This window comes from Ciconia boyciana, chromosome 3, assembly GCF_034638445.1.
Source record: "Ciconia boyciana chromosome 3, ASM3463844v1, whole genome shotgun sequence".
NCBI classification, from domain to species: domain Eukaryota; kingdom Metazoa; phylum Chordata; class Aves; order Ciconiiformes; family Ciconiidae; genus Ciconia; species Ciconia boyciana.
The window spans coordinates 75,661,144-75,678,133 of NC_132936.1; the positions used below are offsets into that span (position 1 = coordinate 75,661,144).

The following is a 16,990-nucleotide window of genomic DNA, read 5'->3' on the forward strand; positions in this document are numbered from 1 at the left end:
TAGTTACCATCTGTTACCCCTACTATGGCTTCTTCCAGGTTTCTGGGTTTAAAAAAAAAAAATACTTGAGGCTTTTACTAGTTCTGAACCATAATCAGCAACAGCTTGTCCAACTTTCACTGCAACATCATGCAAGTCAATTACCTGGCCTTACTAATATAAATTACAGTTTAAACATGTGTCTACTTGAGTAGTCATTAAAGATCCTGTCTGGCTTAAAATGTAAAAAAAAAAAAAAAAAAAAAAAAACAACCCCCACAAAACAAAACAAAAAACCCACACCCACACACCACCACACAAAAACCCAAAAACCACTTAGTTTAGTTTGAATCCACTATCAAATAAAAGCACAGTTTTCTGCTTCAGAGGGAGGGGAGGAGGGGAGAGCACGAGACTGAAAGAAACTTTTGGGGAAAAGTGGTGGTGTGCATGCATGGCACCAATGTTCTGAAGAGGGTGCACACAGCAAGTTTCTTATGTTTATAAATTGTATGACACATACTCTGTTAAATGGAAAAGAATGTAAACAATTCCACACATTAAAATACATTTAATGCATGCGAAAACACAGGTTTATTTTAGCTAATGCACATATGCCTTCATCCCAAGAGACAAGAGAATCTCTAAAAGCACCTTCTTGCTTTTTGAAATTTAAAATATAGTATGAAAATAATATGAAACTTAAAGTCTCTTTAACCATTACTCTAGGAAAAAAAAGGCACTATATTTGGGCTTTTATACTGCTCTGATCAGCTTACACTTTCAAGCTGATACTGAATAATGGTTAGGGCCTATTTAACTTTTGGGTCACAATAATATTGCCATAGGCTAAATCATGATATAGTTAGTTTTCTTTTTTTTTTCCCCTCTCCCCAGAGGCATATAAATAGCCTAGAGAAGGGACTTGAAGCAAACACAAAGAAACCAATCTAACCAGTAAATACTGAGTCAACCTCGGCTAAGTTACTTAAGCACTTATCTCTCCCCTCTTTATCAATGAGTTAATCATCTAAATACCCTTTAAATACCCTTGCTTTTAATCCCTTCATTTTTAAAGCATTGGAATTTTCTGTTATGCAGGATTTCATACATGTGTGTGTATATATATATATATATACACACACACACACATATATATATAAAAAAAAGAGTGCTGATTAATCTTAATTCTTTAACTCTCCTTCCTGACACTTCAGAGGCCATCTGTTGGAACTGTAAAACTCACTATACCTAAACATTTTCTTTACTTCCTTTTTTAACAGGCTGTACTAATTCTTTATTACTGTTGACAGAAACCCCACTTGAAGGAGCAGGTTTTCTGTAACAGGTATGGAACTTCAGCTTTAGATGTCAAACTAGTAAGACATTGGGCATCTGACACCAACCACAATAGAGGGCACTCAGCCCCTGGTGGGAATCAAGCTCTCAAAAGCACAGCTGACATGCCCTTGACTTTAGTGTAACCTTTCCTTCTGGTATTGAAAGATGACAAATGCTAATTTTAAGTGAAAAGTAATCCTATTAGAAGATAAAATAATATCCTGGGCATGTTAAAAGTCCTCTGTCACCCTGTTACACACTATATATGCTTCCAGCCTCTGCCAGACTAGTGGCCCATCAACATTTCACTTCTCAATCAGTATCATCTGGACAACTGCAGGAAGACAGACAAAGAAAGGGCTCAAACAACTGAGTTATGTAACAAAAAAAATCCTTTCATTTTACCTCAAATATCCTCAACTTGGATGTAATTTCCTCCAGTAGTTTAACATCTTTGGAAATCTTGAGCTTTAACTTGTCCCAGTGTCCCTGCACATGCTTGAACTCTTGCGTGTAGACCTTTTTTGTATCCAAAGAAACATGTTTCTCCAAAGCCTTTGTTTCTTCAGCAAGTTTATCTACCCTGGGCTTCTGGGCTTCCAGTGTCTCACAAACCGACTACAATTAAAACAAAAGAAGAAAAAAATGTCTGCTTCCAGTATTAGCCATACAACAGGTACACACTTACATACAAGTGGAAGCACATCAAAGGTTTTGTTGTGCTGAGCACAGATTCAGTGAAGAGTGATATTCCAGTTACTGCAGTTATTGCAGCAGAGATGTCCAAACAACCTTTTAAGCAGCAAAACCTTCAGCTGCTCTACTGATGCAGTAGCAGCGATTACAGAATGGGCTGTAAAGCTTGGCCACGGAGCTAAACACACCCAGGAACCTACACCTCTCCTGTGCTGTGCAGTACTGGCACTCAAGTTAGCAAAGCGATGGCTACACTACACTGCAGTCACAAAAGAAACTGCAATGTAGACATACCAGGACCTCAGGTTTTTCATTCCCTCCATAGATAAATATTTTTTTTAAAAAAGAAAACAAACAATAAAGCCCACACAAACAAGCTGAGTATGTCCTTCCGAGTTTCACAAAGTAAAATTATTATAACGTCTAGCTGCAATGAAAGCTCTGGATACTTGAGTTTTGAAAGCTGCTCTTCCAGCTGGAATACAAGGAGGATACAATCTGAATATATTCACTATGGCATTGCTGATATGAAGAGTCACTTGAGCTGAAATAGCTAATTTCCTAATATTAAGGAAAAATAACAGCTGAAGGTACAAGCCAAGACGTGAAAAACGCTGCCACTTCATTAAACTGGTCATTTTGCTTATCTTGCTTGAAATTTGAGACACGCATTTGGAATGAACACATGAAACCATTACTAATTTCATGAATTTAACTTTGCTAGTATGCACATTTAATGTGTACATGTGGGATGTGTGTGCATATATTTTACTGAGGAAGAATCTTCTTTTCGATATGTTTATGCTCCAAATTTTACTTTGTATTTACAGGAAAGAAACAGGATAAAGTATACCATTTCTTCTAAAAAGATAGGTAGTGAGGCAGCAATGAGACTGGGAAGAGGGACGCATGTTTCTGCAAACAAGAGCTTTCTGCGCAGGGGGCTACAGACTGAGTCAATCCCTGGCTTGAGTCTATGCCCGAAGCATTTATCAGTGCCTGCTACAGTGCAGAAGGAGCTGAATAATCCCAGGTCCACAAGCAGCTCATCATCTACAGTTTGTTCCCATCTCCCATCACACTCTTTAAAGCTCCCACACTGGCATGGTATGTCCTTTCAGGTTAATTAGTCTCTGCAGAAAAGGAGAAGGAGGGATTCTGGCAGTAGTAGGAAAAGACAAGCCTCCGAAGTCTAAGTGCCATTGCAATTCAGCCAGCGTTACGGACCAGAAAATCTCTGCCAACTTTAAACAATACAGAAGCAACATTAAAAGAGAAAACCAAAGAACTCAGAACTTTTTTTAATCTGCTGGTTCAAAAAAACCAAAGCACTAACACCCCTCTTTACTGCGCTTTTAAAAATACCTATATATGATCACTCTCTGCTGAATAGAGAAGGATAGAAAGGCAGACGCAGCCTCTCCCCACCCAGCAACTGGAGTTCAAGAGCTCCTCCAGAGTCAGCTGCAGCCCTCCTATGTCACCACACAGGGAAAAATACATGTTTCTGAATTAAGCATGATTCCACAAAAGCAGTGGGGGACAGTGGAGGGGGCAGGAAGTTTTGGGTTTTGGGGTTTTTTTCCCCTTTTAAAAAAAATAAGGTACTGAGATGCACGATTCTCTCCCCTCATTCCAGCCCTGCCCCAGTAACTGATATTTACAAAGCAACTGTCATCCATAGATTTTCTTTATATTGCCTTTATAGGCTCATAATAGGGAACAAAATACCATTTCTACTGGACAGAATTTGTGCATCAATTACCTTTATGGCTTGCAAGCACTGTTTCCCTTTGAAAGGCAATCTGGAGGCCACAGGACTACAGTTACTCTTTCATAACAGCCAAGCAGGATGAAACAGGATGGATTTGTTAACTTGCTGAACCTCAGAGACAGTTTAAGCAGGCAGGCACCCCACAGCTGGCTAGGCGATACCCAGTGCTTGAAGGAGAGGATTACAAGCCTGCACACCATGGCCTCACTGGGAGGGCAGAGGCAGGGAGCCTGCACTGCCACAGGGGAGGGACATGGCCTCCACAGGACAGCAAGCCCAAGCAGGCTGGGCATGGGCACAGCTGCCAGGTGGCTGCAGTGCAGCTCAGGCAGGGAGAGCTGAAAGGCAGCTGCCAAGGGAGGGAAGGAAGCCTCAGCTCCTGGCTTTCCCCACAACCATGCTGAGCAGCAGAGGAGCGGACCTTGGATCCAACCAAGCTCCTAGGAGGGGGATGCTCCCAGGGCCCTGACATCTCTTTTGGGGCTCCTCAGCACAAGAGAGACATGGGCACACTGGAGAGAGCCTGGGGAGGCCACCAAGGTGGTCTGAGGCACTGCAGCACTTCAGAGAAGATCCCTCAGAGCCTCCTCTTCCCCCGGCCGAGCAGTCCCAGCTCTCTTGGCCTCGTCTCCTGGCACAGGCAGCAAGAGAAGCTGTGAAGTCTGCGGGCTTGGAGATACCCAGCCCTTGCCTGGACACGTCCCTCAGCAGCCTGTGGTGACCCAGCTTTCAGCAAGCAACCCCCAGAGGCCACTTCCACACCCCACTCCCTGATCAACTTCCCTCTGAGTAACATTTCAGTTACCCCACTGAAAACAAGGCAGCAGAAAGGAGGACGACAGTAGCTGAGTAAGCAACTTCCTCGCTTCAGCGTGAAGGTTAAGAGTTACCTTTGCCTGCTGCAGGGCCTTCTCAACCTTACTGGGGTCGCTCAGTCCGCCAGTGATGGACCGCTGCCTGCACTCCAGCTCGCTCAGCGTGTCCTTCAGCCGCTGCAGGGAGTCCACATAGTCCTGGCTCGGCTGCCTTTCTGTCTCTGGCATTGTTAAAAAGAGTAATGGAACAAAATACAAGGTAAGGAAATAGACACGAGACCCAAATTATAAGAGATGTGAACATAATCAAAGTTATCAGAATCATTTAGAAACAAGAAGTCATGTGAGATATACTTGTACATTGAATCCCGCGGAGACCTTCCAAGAGCTAAAAAACTCTTCTGCTGATGGCAGTGTTTTTTCCTTTAAAAAATATTACATATATATAAAATATATAAATAGATATTATATAGAATATAATAATAAATATACAATAACAATTGCCCCCTAAAAAAAATTTTAAACCTCAATCCCATTTTTAGAATTTTCTTATACACTTAAGCACCTAAATCTCTTGGCACCCCAAGAGAGCGGGGTGGTGGAATCAATAGTACTTGGGCTTTTGCATGCCTAAATCCTCACGATTTAGTATTTTTCATTTTAAAAAGTTTAGACAGAGCTACTATTTATATGCAAACACACAAACATATCTAATGTATATGTTATATAAAGTATAGCATCTATAATAGCCATATATTACATATAAATTTAAATATACACACTATAGTAACTATATATGTATGATAGTATTTTATATATAAGCACACATACATAAAATATTAGTGTAGCAGTAAGGGTTTGTGGTTTTTTATTCATTTTTATATACATATATATACACACACACACAAATATATAAAAATAGCAGCTTTCAGCCTGTTGCCAGATCAGAGACACAATCTGGGAAGACTGAAAAGAGAATTAAAGTTTGGATGGAGTATCTGCTTGCAATCTTTGACTGCATCTCGGATTTTGCCTGAGCCAGCCCTCTGTGGAATCCCAGGCAGGAGGCAGGACCTCACTCTGGCATTTCAGAATGAAAACGTCAGATTTAGAAAACTACGGCGAACAGGATTTTGGTTGTAAGAGCCATACTGTGGTATGTACATTCTCTGGCCTTGGATTCCTAAGCAATTTCATCACTGCCACAAGTGAAAATTAATCTAAGCCGTGTTCTAACTCACTAGGTAGCTTTTCAACAGCTTACTGTCAGAACTGTCACACCATTTATAACTAAGGAATGAGTCAACATTTCTAGAGAGAATGAGACTTATCCAGCTTCCTCTTCTCATAAAGCCAGGGTCAATTTGGGGGGGAGAATTCAGTAAAAAGCAAATAGGTGCACTGTCACTAAACTACAGCAAATCCTGAAGGAGAAGATAGTTAAAATAGCCTCCCATTGTAAAAAAAATTAAGTCACAATTCCCATAAAAAATGCCCATAGAGATGGGACTGAGCACCACGCCATCAGGGAATTTTCAGAGGCTCAAAGAAGAGCCCTGAAAGGGGCTGGACTTCTGTCAGTCAACGCCTGCCAAGTCTGCAAACGCTCAAGTGCCACCACCAGTTTTTTCTCCCCGTTATATGGCTCTGGAAGTTCTTATACCTTACAGCAATTAAAACTATGCGGTAAATAAACAACTGAAACCCTGAACTGACATTTCCCTCTGTTCTTTAGCAAAACACAATCTGCAGAGAAATTATCATTCAAAAAATATACAAATACAAATTTAACATATTATGATATATAAGGTATTTTTACCAAGTAATAACTGGTTCATATATACTAATAATGCCTGAAGTGACGTGTGGCATGAAAAAACAAGGAGTATTTTTGTCACATCATGCAATAATTACCGAAATACACAATACCAATAAAATTATTCAAAAGTACATGAACTCAGAACAGCCATAAAATAATCATTCCTCATAGTAAGAATGAAAGCATACCCTGTAATTTGAGCGTGGCAGACAGATACGTTATTCATACAGTTTTCTGCATGAATATAGTCAAAGCATGCAGGCCTTCTGCAACACATTATATAGATGGCCTAACAATTTAGTAATTGAGCCAATTTTATTATACACAGAATAAAGTGTTAATGCTCTTCCATTTGGGGCCATTAGCAAAACGCTTCCTTGAATTTCTCAGAAACAAAATGAAAACTAAGGAAAAAAATCTCCTTATAGGTCTGTGCTCTTTCTATTCAGCTGTAAAATATTACCAGACCTACATATTTTGTGCACTACATTTAGAATCCTTTAGAAGCTAGCATGACTGGTTTGAATGCTCATAATGAAATTTTTAACGCAACAAAAACCCAAGTAGGAAGTGCCTGAAAAGCAAGCCAGATTCCAAATCACTTCAAAGATGAAATTTCCAAAAGGAATTATGTATGACTAATGTGCTCAAAGCTGTGAAAAAGAATACATTTCACATGTGCACTTCAATTTTACAAGGTTCTCTTAATCTTCCATTTTTCATTTCTAGTATTATTATTTATTTCTGTAAGTGCCAGAGACACACAGCTTTGCAAACTATATTATCCACCCTAAATATGTTTTGCTAATTCCTTAAATGTGGTTTCAGGAATGTTGCATCCATGCGTAATCACTTTTAACACCACAGAAAAATATACTTTGTAGTGTGCACAGAGGAGGTCAACATGAATATTTTTTCAGGTGAATAAAAAGATTTTGTCAGCCTGACCCAAAGCCTTCCAGAATCAGTAAGAAAACTCTAGAATTCATTAAGTTTTCAATCAGCTCAAAACAACAAAAAAATCAGAACACAAATATGAGGAGGGCTTATGTTAAAAAGAAAATATATATATATATTTACCTTTCTTCAGCTGCTGGTGACATTCCTCTAGTTTCTGATGAGTCAACTTGAAGTGATCAAGAAAACCATTCAAGCTCTCCTGAATGAAGTTTGGAGGCATGGGCTGAGAGGTCAGTGCTTTGCAGGTGGCTTTCAGGTGTTCCAATCGTGGAGTTAGGCTTACAAGATGAGTTAACTCCCGCTGTGAAAGATTAAAACCAAAACCAAATCTCACACTTGCCTTGTTAACACAAAGATTTTAGTAAGCTACCGCAGCACAGTTCCTCCACATTACTAGGGCAACAACGTTAAAGTACTCCTGTGACACAGGTACCAAAATCTTCCAGTCAAACCTGGCGCCCTGGATGCCTCAAATTTTGAGTTACCTTATTACTGACTAGGCTAAGCTCCTCTGGGGTATTCTGTGCTCCTAACAGCTTCCAATCACAATTAACAAGTTTTGCCAGACTTACCTGACATAAGTCTTCCAGGACTGCCGAGGGCTGGCATGTTGAAGAAGCGTCATTTTTAAGCCAGCCATCCTTCTCAATTACAGTCTTCTCAAGCTCACTCATTTCCTTAAAATAAGCATTTATATCTTCCTGGTACTTTATCTTTCTGGCCACTTCTTCCAGATGTTGAACCACATCTTTCCACCCTGACAATATTTTCTCCAACACACTTTTTATATCCACTGTAGAAAGTCCCTCTAAAGAGATTATATAAATTATTGTTAGATTAACTGCAACATATTTTGATTAACAGGCATTTAACCTTTCCTCTCTTCAGATACAGGTGCACATTTGCATTAACATGCAAAATGCTTTGATTCCAAGTCCACTATTCATAAAACTGTACTTATTACTAACAGTAATTAACAACAGCTTTATTTCCACATTAATACTAAAATGAAGAGTGAGATATTCCATTTCCATTCTTTCCCTTTGATAATGTTTGAATTTATAATGATGAGCTGACTCTCAACTATCATGACTCTTCACCATTGTGATTTGTGTCTAAATGTTGATATATAGATTTAAGTAAAATAAGCTTCATTTAAGTAGGCTTCCAGTGAATTTATTTTTTTAAATTATTCTAGACTCCACAAAGAAAAAGGGAAGCAGCAAGTTGGAAGGCAGCAATAAATTCAGTGAAAAGGGAGATGGAAATCCTGTTGGCCTGGGAGAGAGAGGGAGCAATGGCTAACAATGCCACCACATTGCATGCTGACATGATTAATAACTAGGTAACATGAATAGCTACAAAAGCAACACAACAAAACACAAGGTTATTTCCCACTCACAGTGGCTATGTGAAGCACTTGCTACACCATCTTTTTGACAAACCAATGCATTACTTGAGGATGCAGCAGCACAAGATAACAGACTTCCCAACCATTCCTTATTCTTTTATTTCCTCAAGTGCCAGAAGGAACTGACGATTTTGCTATATGTGAAGACATTTCAGTGCAATGTGCATTCAACACTACATTCTTGCCATTGCAAGTTTCTGATGCCGATTCTCTTTCAAGGTACCATCTTCTTTTATAAGGCACATTTGCGTCATTTGAACCTAACAATTCTGTCATTTAGATCAGAGTATATGGAGGAGATTTACATGGAGGGGTCCATTTGCTGCACCGCTTTAGCATAAGTGGAGCCCAGTGCTCTGGTCTAGGGCAGCCAGCCAGCTCCTACAAGGGCACTTGAAGGTTCTGCTCCATGGATCCTCCCTGTGCTTCACACGGTGGCCATACACTTGGCACATCTACAATACAGAAGCACAGCAGCTGCAACCAGCCACATAAGAGGAGCATGCACACAATGATCGGTCACTGCCACTACGGCACAGCCTGTACACACCCCAAGACAGAAATGGATGTATACACACGCATGCCAGTGCTGTGCATTATTCCACACAGGTGTAGCTGGGCCCAGTTTTGGAGAGCAGGGCTGTCATTCTGAGCTGAACAAAACATACTAGCAGACCCTAACAAAGCCAGGGGCTGTAGATTGGTTATTTTCTATAGATCCCAAACTTTAAGATGGCAAACAATTAGGAAGCAATTTCTGTATCTTAGTTTTTGCTGATACAAACCAGTTTTTGAACTATGCATTTCTCATTATGATCAACAGATACTGGTTTCATAGCCATGACCTATCACAGCTGCAGAGGTTTATAAGAGAGGGAGAACACTGCCAGTTGGAACACTACCAGTCATAGCAGCTTCACCAGAAGCCAAGTGCATAGCAGATCTAAAAGACTGTCTCTGGATGATATGAACAACTTTTTTATGGAGAAAGCCACATTTCACTGATGGAGTTTTGTCATATTATGAAACAAGATTTTGGCAAGGCTGAAAGATTCAGCTTTCACTGATGTTAATTATAAGTTTCCAGGGATAAGTGTTTTAATTGACAATCGATCATTTTCTCAAGCATGTAGGCTTCTCTCTTGCCTTTGAGCCATAAATTGTGACTGTATCATCAAAACATACTGACAGTTTTTACAGAAATAGAGAAAACTATGAATAGAGATATACACACATTTATCAAGCCAAAATTTGGTTTCAAAATTTCCACTTTGTTAAGGCAGTTATATTTTAAAATTTTATAATTAAAATCTCCACACAATTTAGAATTAAACTAACTCCTTCCCCCAAAAGCATTACTGCCATTTGAAGAAATTATTTCTATTTCAATAAAAATAACCCTTAAAAGGTTGCAAATGAACACACACACATTAAGCAAAGAATATTAATAATGCTTTTCTATAAGCTTTAATAGAAACAAAACACACATCAATAACTAGTAACAGTAACAATGACCAGTGTCGCTGAAGGAAAGAAAATTGAGCGAGAGGGAAGGAATATATTGCGATGCTTAACTGGAGATAACGTATTTAATATATTGCGATGCTTAACTGGAGATAACATATTTCAGTATTATTTCCCAGCAACTCATCTGCTTAAATCACAAAAAAGAAAAACCTTTAAGTTGCTTACCCCTTCCCATTTGATCCAAAAGAATATGTCCACTTCGTTTCAGTTCATCTAACTTTTGGCTTTTTTCCACCCTTTCTTTTTCAATCACCTACAAAGTGAACCCCAAAAGAATACAGTTTCAAAGAGGGTAGTTTTTCTTGACCTCCTCCCCGCCCCCCCCCCCCCAACTTGTATTTTCCTGCTGCTACCCAAAACACGTTCCATTCTTCTTGGATACAGCACCTTCTAAGATGCATGTTAGCACTGTTTGTTTGGAAAACAAATGCAAAAGGAGTTAGCTCTCACAAGTACCAGGAAAGCAAAAGACTAGTACAACACCACCAGGAATAAAATATTGTTAACAGGGTTGACAATCCTGCTATGTGAAATCAGATATCAGGACACCAGCTAAAACAAGTCATTTGTGATCAGAAATTGTAATTATTTAATGTGAATCAGTGGAGAAAAGACCTTGTTTAAATAGTCCCTGTGCCTCTACAGTCTCTGCTGAGATTTCCAGTAGAAGGGGACAACCACCTGTTCCCTAGAAGTCCGGCTGGCAAGAACTACAGCATACTAGTAATGCACTCTCATAAGCTCTAGTGCTTCACACTCCTTCATAAAGAAATGGTGAGGGAAATCCTATGTGACTAACAAGATTTTTAGAGGAACGAGTTCCTCCTTCAAGTTATACATATCAGTGAACGTTCCTTTGTGAGCCAAGAGGTAGAATACATCCACAGAAGAAAGATTAATTCCTTGGCCACAAGGCCACAACTTCAATATCCTCTGAGATTACAACAAAGTATCTCCAAATTAAAATATTTTCGAAACTAATGTCCAAGGTCATTACCGTGGTTTAGACTTGCTATAGTAAATTCAGAAGAAGCATGCATTTATTTGCACAGTTGGGAAGAACAAACACTGTCCTACCCACTTAGAGCCCAATCATTTAAAAACAGTGCTGTTCATGGGAACCTGGTGTTCGTCTTGGAGCCTATTTTATAAAGGGCTACAAGCTTTCATAAAGATCTATAAATAAACTATTGGGAGGGTTGTTTTCGTTTTTTTTTCCAATAATACTGCCATTCCAAACATTCCTACTGGCACTATTTTGCACTACAGCACTGAGAAGGAGTCTCCTTATAGATATTTTTATGTATTGTCTTTGATTTCAAAAGCAGGTTCAGGTCCTGCTAAAGCTCCAGCAAGCCTTCATTAACAAAGCATGCTCAAGGATCAAAAAAGGCAAGAATACATTCCTGAAAAAGAAGGAATAGAAGATAAAGTGATTATTTCATGGCTCCCACAGGATCCTGTAAAACTATGTATTCTGCCTTTCAAGTCAGTAATACCATACATGAGTTGTAACTATCAGGTTTTCTCCAAAATTAATAGAGCAAACGTGTCCAAACATTGTAACAGACCACTTTGAACCCTGGGTGGTACAGTGTGTGCCAAGTGTCACAGCATGATTCAAGGGGTCTCTGAGCAGCCCACCGGCCCATCTCTGCCAAAATTATAAAAGTGGTGTCAATCAAGTCCATCTCCAACTGTGAAACATGAAGCCAAAATATGCTGCTTAGTGGAAAAGATACTAAGCTTGAAGACAGACATTTATCAGAACTCCAAAGGAGACATCAGTAATACATGTTTTTTAAAATTTCCTGTGGATTGTGCAACCCAACACCAGCAAAAGTTTGTGTCCAACTGGTCAGAGATTTCCATGTATGTCCAATTCTGAAACTATTTAACTAAAGGACTTAATCCCCACAAAGCATGTGGATCAGCCCACACCTCCAGCTGACAGCCAGCTTAGAGACAAAATATACTATTCACCAGAACACTCTATCTCCTCATTTTACCTTCAACTTTTCTTTCATGTTTGAAGTCTCTCTCGTCTTCTTGTAGTCTTTGATGTCTGTGGCCTGAATGGCAGATTTTGATTTTGAAATCCAGTTCAAGAGCTCAGCACTTTCAGCCTCAAACCTGGTTTAAAAGGTCAGACAATTTTTTTTTTTTGGGGGGGGTCATTTTTTCCTATTCAGTCACTCTGTCTTAAAAATCATAAGTCTTAAAGTTCAGCACATTACTCAATCCCAAAACAGCAAGGCTGCAAACAAGATTCATGTTTCTCATATTACTACTCACAGGTGGTAGGACAGACACAGACTTTCAAAAACCTGCCATAGTAAAAATTATGTCCATGGTATTAGCCATTGGGAGCAAATTGAGAATGCATGGTGCAATTTATTTCTTAAGGTTTTTTTATACATATCTTCATGCAAACTATTACTGTTTCTTTTAATATGTCACAAAAGATCTCTCCATGTTGAGTATTTTGAAACTAATAAAACTAAACCTCAGGAACAAGACAAGTAAGAATTACAGTTCTAGATTTCATAAAAGATTACGTAGATTGCGTATTTAGTCTGAAGAAAAGCTAGCAGTTTAAGCACTCATGGCAGTGACAGCAGGCAAACCTTTTTGAACATTTAGCTGACTAAAGATTAGCTTATAGCTTAGTATTTTTGCTACACTTGGACATGTCTATACTAATATAGCTTTTTTATGCCTAAAACCTCTAAGCTACAACCCACTGCCACCAAAAAACCAAAACCAAAACCAAACAAAAAAAACAACTCCCAAATTAACCAATACTACACAGAACTTGAGAGAAGGATAGATATACTATACAGACCACAAGTCAGGCCATATAAATTATACTACTTAACACAGTGTGAATCCTAACACGGAATAACAGCCTACCAACCAATGGAGAAGTCACTGTTAGTCACTCAAAGTTTTCATGGGAAAACCTGCAAAATTCTAGTTACTGGCCATTTGTTGGTTTCAACATAAGTAACTGGGATCAGGCAAAAGCATCAGAAAAGTTTAACCTATTTTAACTGATTCTGTCCTTAATACAGTTTGAACTCTAGGAAAAAAAGATAGCAGATCAAATCACTTTTGCTTTCAAAGTCTAATATAGTTTCTACAACTCATGAGACACACAGAGAGAAGGGACAGATGGGCAGCTGACGGCGTTACTGCCCTGGGACACCCACATGCACACACCACCCCCACCAGGGCTCGGAGGATCTGACCAGGATCCTCAAGAGGGTTTGGGCAGGTTCCTCACCCTTTCAAACCTCCATTCCTCCTCCAGAAAAATTAAGAGAACTCTTCTTCACTGTGCAAACACACATCACCTAGCACAGCAACTCCCTGCTCTTGACACAGCCCTCCATCCTCTCCCTAAACGATTTGTCAAAGGTTTAAACTAGTGACACCTTAAATAAATTACTATTTTCTCAGGCAAGAACAAAAAGCAAAATGATGAGTATACAGAATTTACTTTCTTAATTTATCTTGAAACAATTCCTTTAGTTTTAGGTATGCTATTTAATAAAGGCACGGCAACACAGGTTATTAAATATTGTTTAGCCTAGAGAAGAGAAAGCTCTGGGGAGACCTTATAGCAGCCTTCCAGTACTGAAAGGGGGCCTTACAGGAGAGCTGGAGAGGGACTCTTTATCAGGGAGTGTAGTGATAGGATGAGGGGTAATGGTTTTAAACTGAAAGAAGGTAGATTTAGGTTAGATATTAGGAAGAAATTCTTTACTGGGAGGGTGGTGAGACACTGGAACAGGTTGTCCAAAGAAGTTGTAGATGCCCCATCCCTGGCAGTGTTCAAGGCCAGGTTGGATGAAGCTTTGAGCAACCTGATCTAGTGGAAGGTGTTCCTGCCCGTGGCAGGGGATTGGAACTAGATGATCTTCCAACCCAAACCATTCTATGATTCTATACATGCAAATCAGTCATTCACTTCAGATATACCTGTGAAAGGAGACATCACTGTAATATTGTTCCTATTACTAAATACCAGGGAGATAGAAGAGGTTTCTGAGCCTTTTTTGTGCAGTTTCTCCCATTTCTCCCATATATTTTATGGAGGTTAGAAATAAATAAGAAATAAATCAAAATACTTGGCACTTTCACAACACTTTTTAACCAAAGATAAGAAGAGGTTTTTCCAAAAGAAAGTATATATAATTAATTTTATCTTTCAGTAAAAGAACTGAGGTACAAAGGACTGAAGACCTGCTTTTTTGAGAAACAAAACACCCTCATTTCCCTTTGAAATTAATGGAAGCTGCAGGCTTTCTGTTGCTCTGAAAACAAGGCTATACATAACATTTCCTTCCCGCTCCCCAAACCCAACCTCACAACTGCAACTTAAGTGTTCCTCACTTGTGTAAAAGAAGAATGAAAAACCAAGACCAAGAGACATGAGTCTATGTAGTATCTAGCGAGCAAGGGAAAACAGCAATGACATATACTTACTTTTTCTTTGCTTCACTGTCTCCCGGGATTTGCCTTTTCTTTGGGGGTGGTGGTGGGGGCAACTCCTGTCTGGATTGTTTAACCACTACCTGTTCCTTCAATGGCATTGTTTCTGCAGCAGTCTTCTGTGAAACCTGCGACATCCCTACACTTCCTACGGCTTGAGTTACCTATACAAAATAATTTAGCAAAAGGGTTAAATAACATTTCTAACACAAACTGAATTGCTTTTGCTTAGTTCCTTTTATTCATCAGTCATAAAAGCCCATTCATTCAGGCCTACAAATGACCACATCTAGCCATCATGAAGCACCTTTAGCATAGATGCACTCCAGAGAAAAACTTCATTATTCTCATTTTACAGATGCGAACCATGCATCAAAATTGTCAGTTCAACTAGAATTTCATGCCAGTCCAAGTGAACTAAAATCAACAAAATAAGCATTATACCTATTTTCTTTTATAATTGCTTGGTTCATAGAAAGAACCAAGGTCCTTTGGGTTTATTAACATACAATTCTATGTTTTATACTCATACACCATAAAACCAAGCCTAGATCTCAGAAAGAGCTGAGATCACAGCTGTGATCACAAATCACAGTGGATTTGACCTAAAAACTCACTTAAGTCAACAGAAACCTTCCACACTCTTTAACAGGTTATAAAGTAAGTCCCATGGGAATCAACCTGTAAGTTCCAAGTATGTGCTTGATATTTATGATAATTAGGGGGACTGAAAGGATGAGGACAGGATTTGGCAGTCTCCAGTTCTTTGACTCAAACACAAGAACAAATTAAAGCCACATGGCTGAAATGGACCCCTACTCAGACTGCACAACTCATTCACTATACACTAAATGGATCATGAATCAGTGCCACAGCCTTCATCATAATAAAACTTTAATATCATAAAAAAGGGACACATGAGTCACAAAACTGTCAAACAGAATTCTCACAGAAGCCAATGGGAGTTCTGTCTAAATAAAAACATTACCAAGCACTCAAACTACTAAAATAAACATTTAACAATCCAGATTGGCTATCATCATTACATAGCAAACAAACAACTACTCTATTTTCAACAGATGAGAAATCATAGTCACAGACCATAAATGCTTGTATGACTCCCATTTATTTATCTATTCTGGGTTTTGTCTTTGTTTTCTTTTAGTATCAGATTTAATCCAGTCCCAGCACTCTTATAGTGTTTAAAGGCATTTTAAGTGGTAATACATAGCTTGATAATACATAGCAAGCCTGCTTTACTCACCAGAAAAATGAAGCTTAATCTGTGTGAGAAAGGAGTAATAGTACTAGTTATGTTAACAGCTTGGGGTTTTGAAGACAAAAAAATGGAGGCAGTTTTGTCAGCAGATATCAGGCCTATATGAAAGAGCACTCACCTACCTCTCTAGCCAGATGCCAAGAACTCGCCTGGGCAATTTTGCTGACAGTATCAATGAGGTTTGCATACATACAGACATCTAAACAGCTAAAAAGTAATAAAGCCTTGTTAAGTACCTGGTTTGAGTAATCCTCTAGCTTCTGAACCAAACTGTCCCACCTCTGAGTTAGTTGTTCTTGATCCTGATCAATTTTACTGGATGCTCTGCCATTCCCAAGGATTTGGGCCACATCCTGACCTAGCTCATTCAGCTGGTCTAGTGTTTGCCGTTTCATACCCATGTCCTCTTTCAAAATCTGAAGTTAAAAGAAAACATTAAAAGACAACATCAAGTATTCTGCCACCCCTTAGCTTTTAATTCCAGGGGGGAAATGTACCACCTGAGCCAAATGCATCATAGGTTTCAAAACAGTTCTGTTGTGTAACAAAGCACTAACAGACACTCTTAAAAAGAGCACATCCCTGAAACAGCTCCTAGAGCAGTCAGCAGTATCTCTTGAGTAACAGTTACAAATGATTAGTTCGGGTACAAGCTGCACCAATGTATTAAAAAAAAAAAAAGAAAAACCCAACAAAAGAAAAACCACACCAAAACCAAAACCACAAACCACAAACCCACACTTTGGAAAACACAGCTGACTGGTGGCCTGCAATAAACTCCAAACCCTGTCAAAAACCCAGGATAGCTGTTTCAAAGTTTGGCACACAAACCTGGAATGGCCATGAAGCAAGTGGTACACATTATTTTAAATTCTAGTAAAAGAATTTGGCA

At 39.2% G+C, this 16,990-nt stretch overlaps 1 protein-coding gene across 3 annotated transcripts in view; it reads right to left on the bottom strand.

The window, feature by feature from the left end:
- The window catches only part of UTRN (utrophin), a 393,293-nt gene that overhangs the window by 280,290 nt on the left and 96,013 nt on the right, over positions 1 to 16,990 (bottom strand). For all 3 annotated transcript variants that reach the window (XM_072856186.1, XM_072856185.1, XM_072856184.1), the window contains 8 exons: positions 16,335 to 16,514; positions 14,814 to 14,983; positions 12,332 to 12,455; positions 10,488 to 10,575; positions 7,957 to 8,192; positions 7,505 to 7,685; positions 4,681 to 4,826; positions 1,726 to 1,938 (listed from right to left, as the gene is read on the bottom strand). In XM_072856186.1, coding sequence (XP_072712287.1) covers positions 1,726 to 1,938; positions 4,681 to 4,826; positions 7,505 to 7,685; positions 7,957 to 8,192; positions 10,488 to 10,575; positions 12,332 to 12,455; positions 14,814 to 14,983; positions 16,335 to 16,514 — 1,338 coding nt within the window. The remainder of the gene's footprint in view (positions 1 to 1,725; positions 1,939 to 4,680; positions 4,827 to 7,504; positions 7,686 to 7,956; positions 8,193 to 10,487; positions 10,576 to 12,331; positions 12,456 to 14,813; positions 14,984 to 16,334; positions 16,515 to 16,990) is intronic.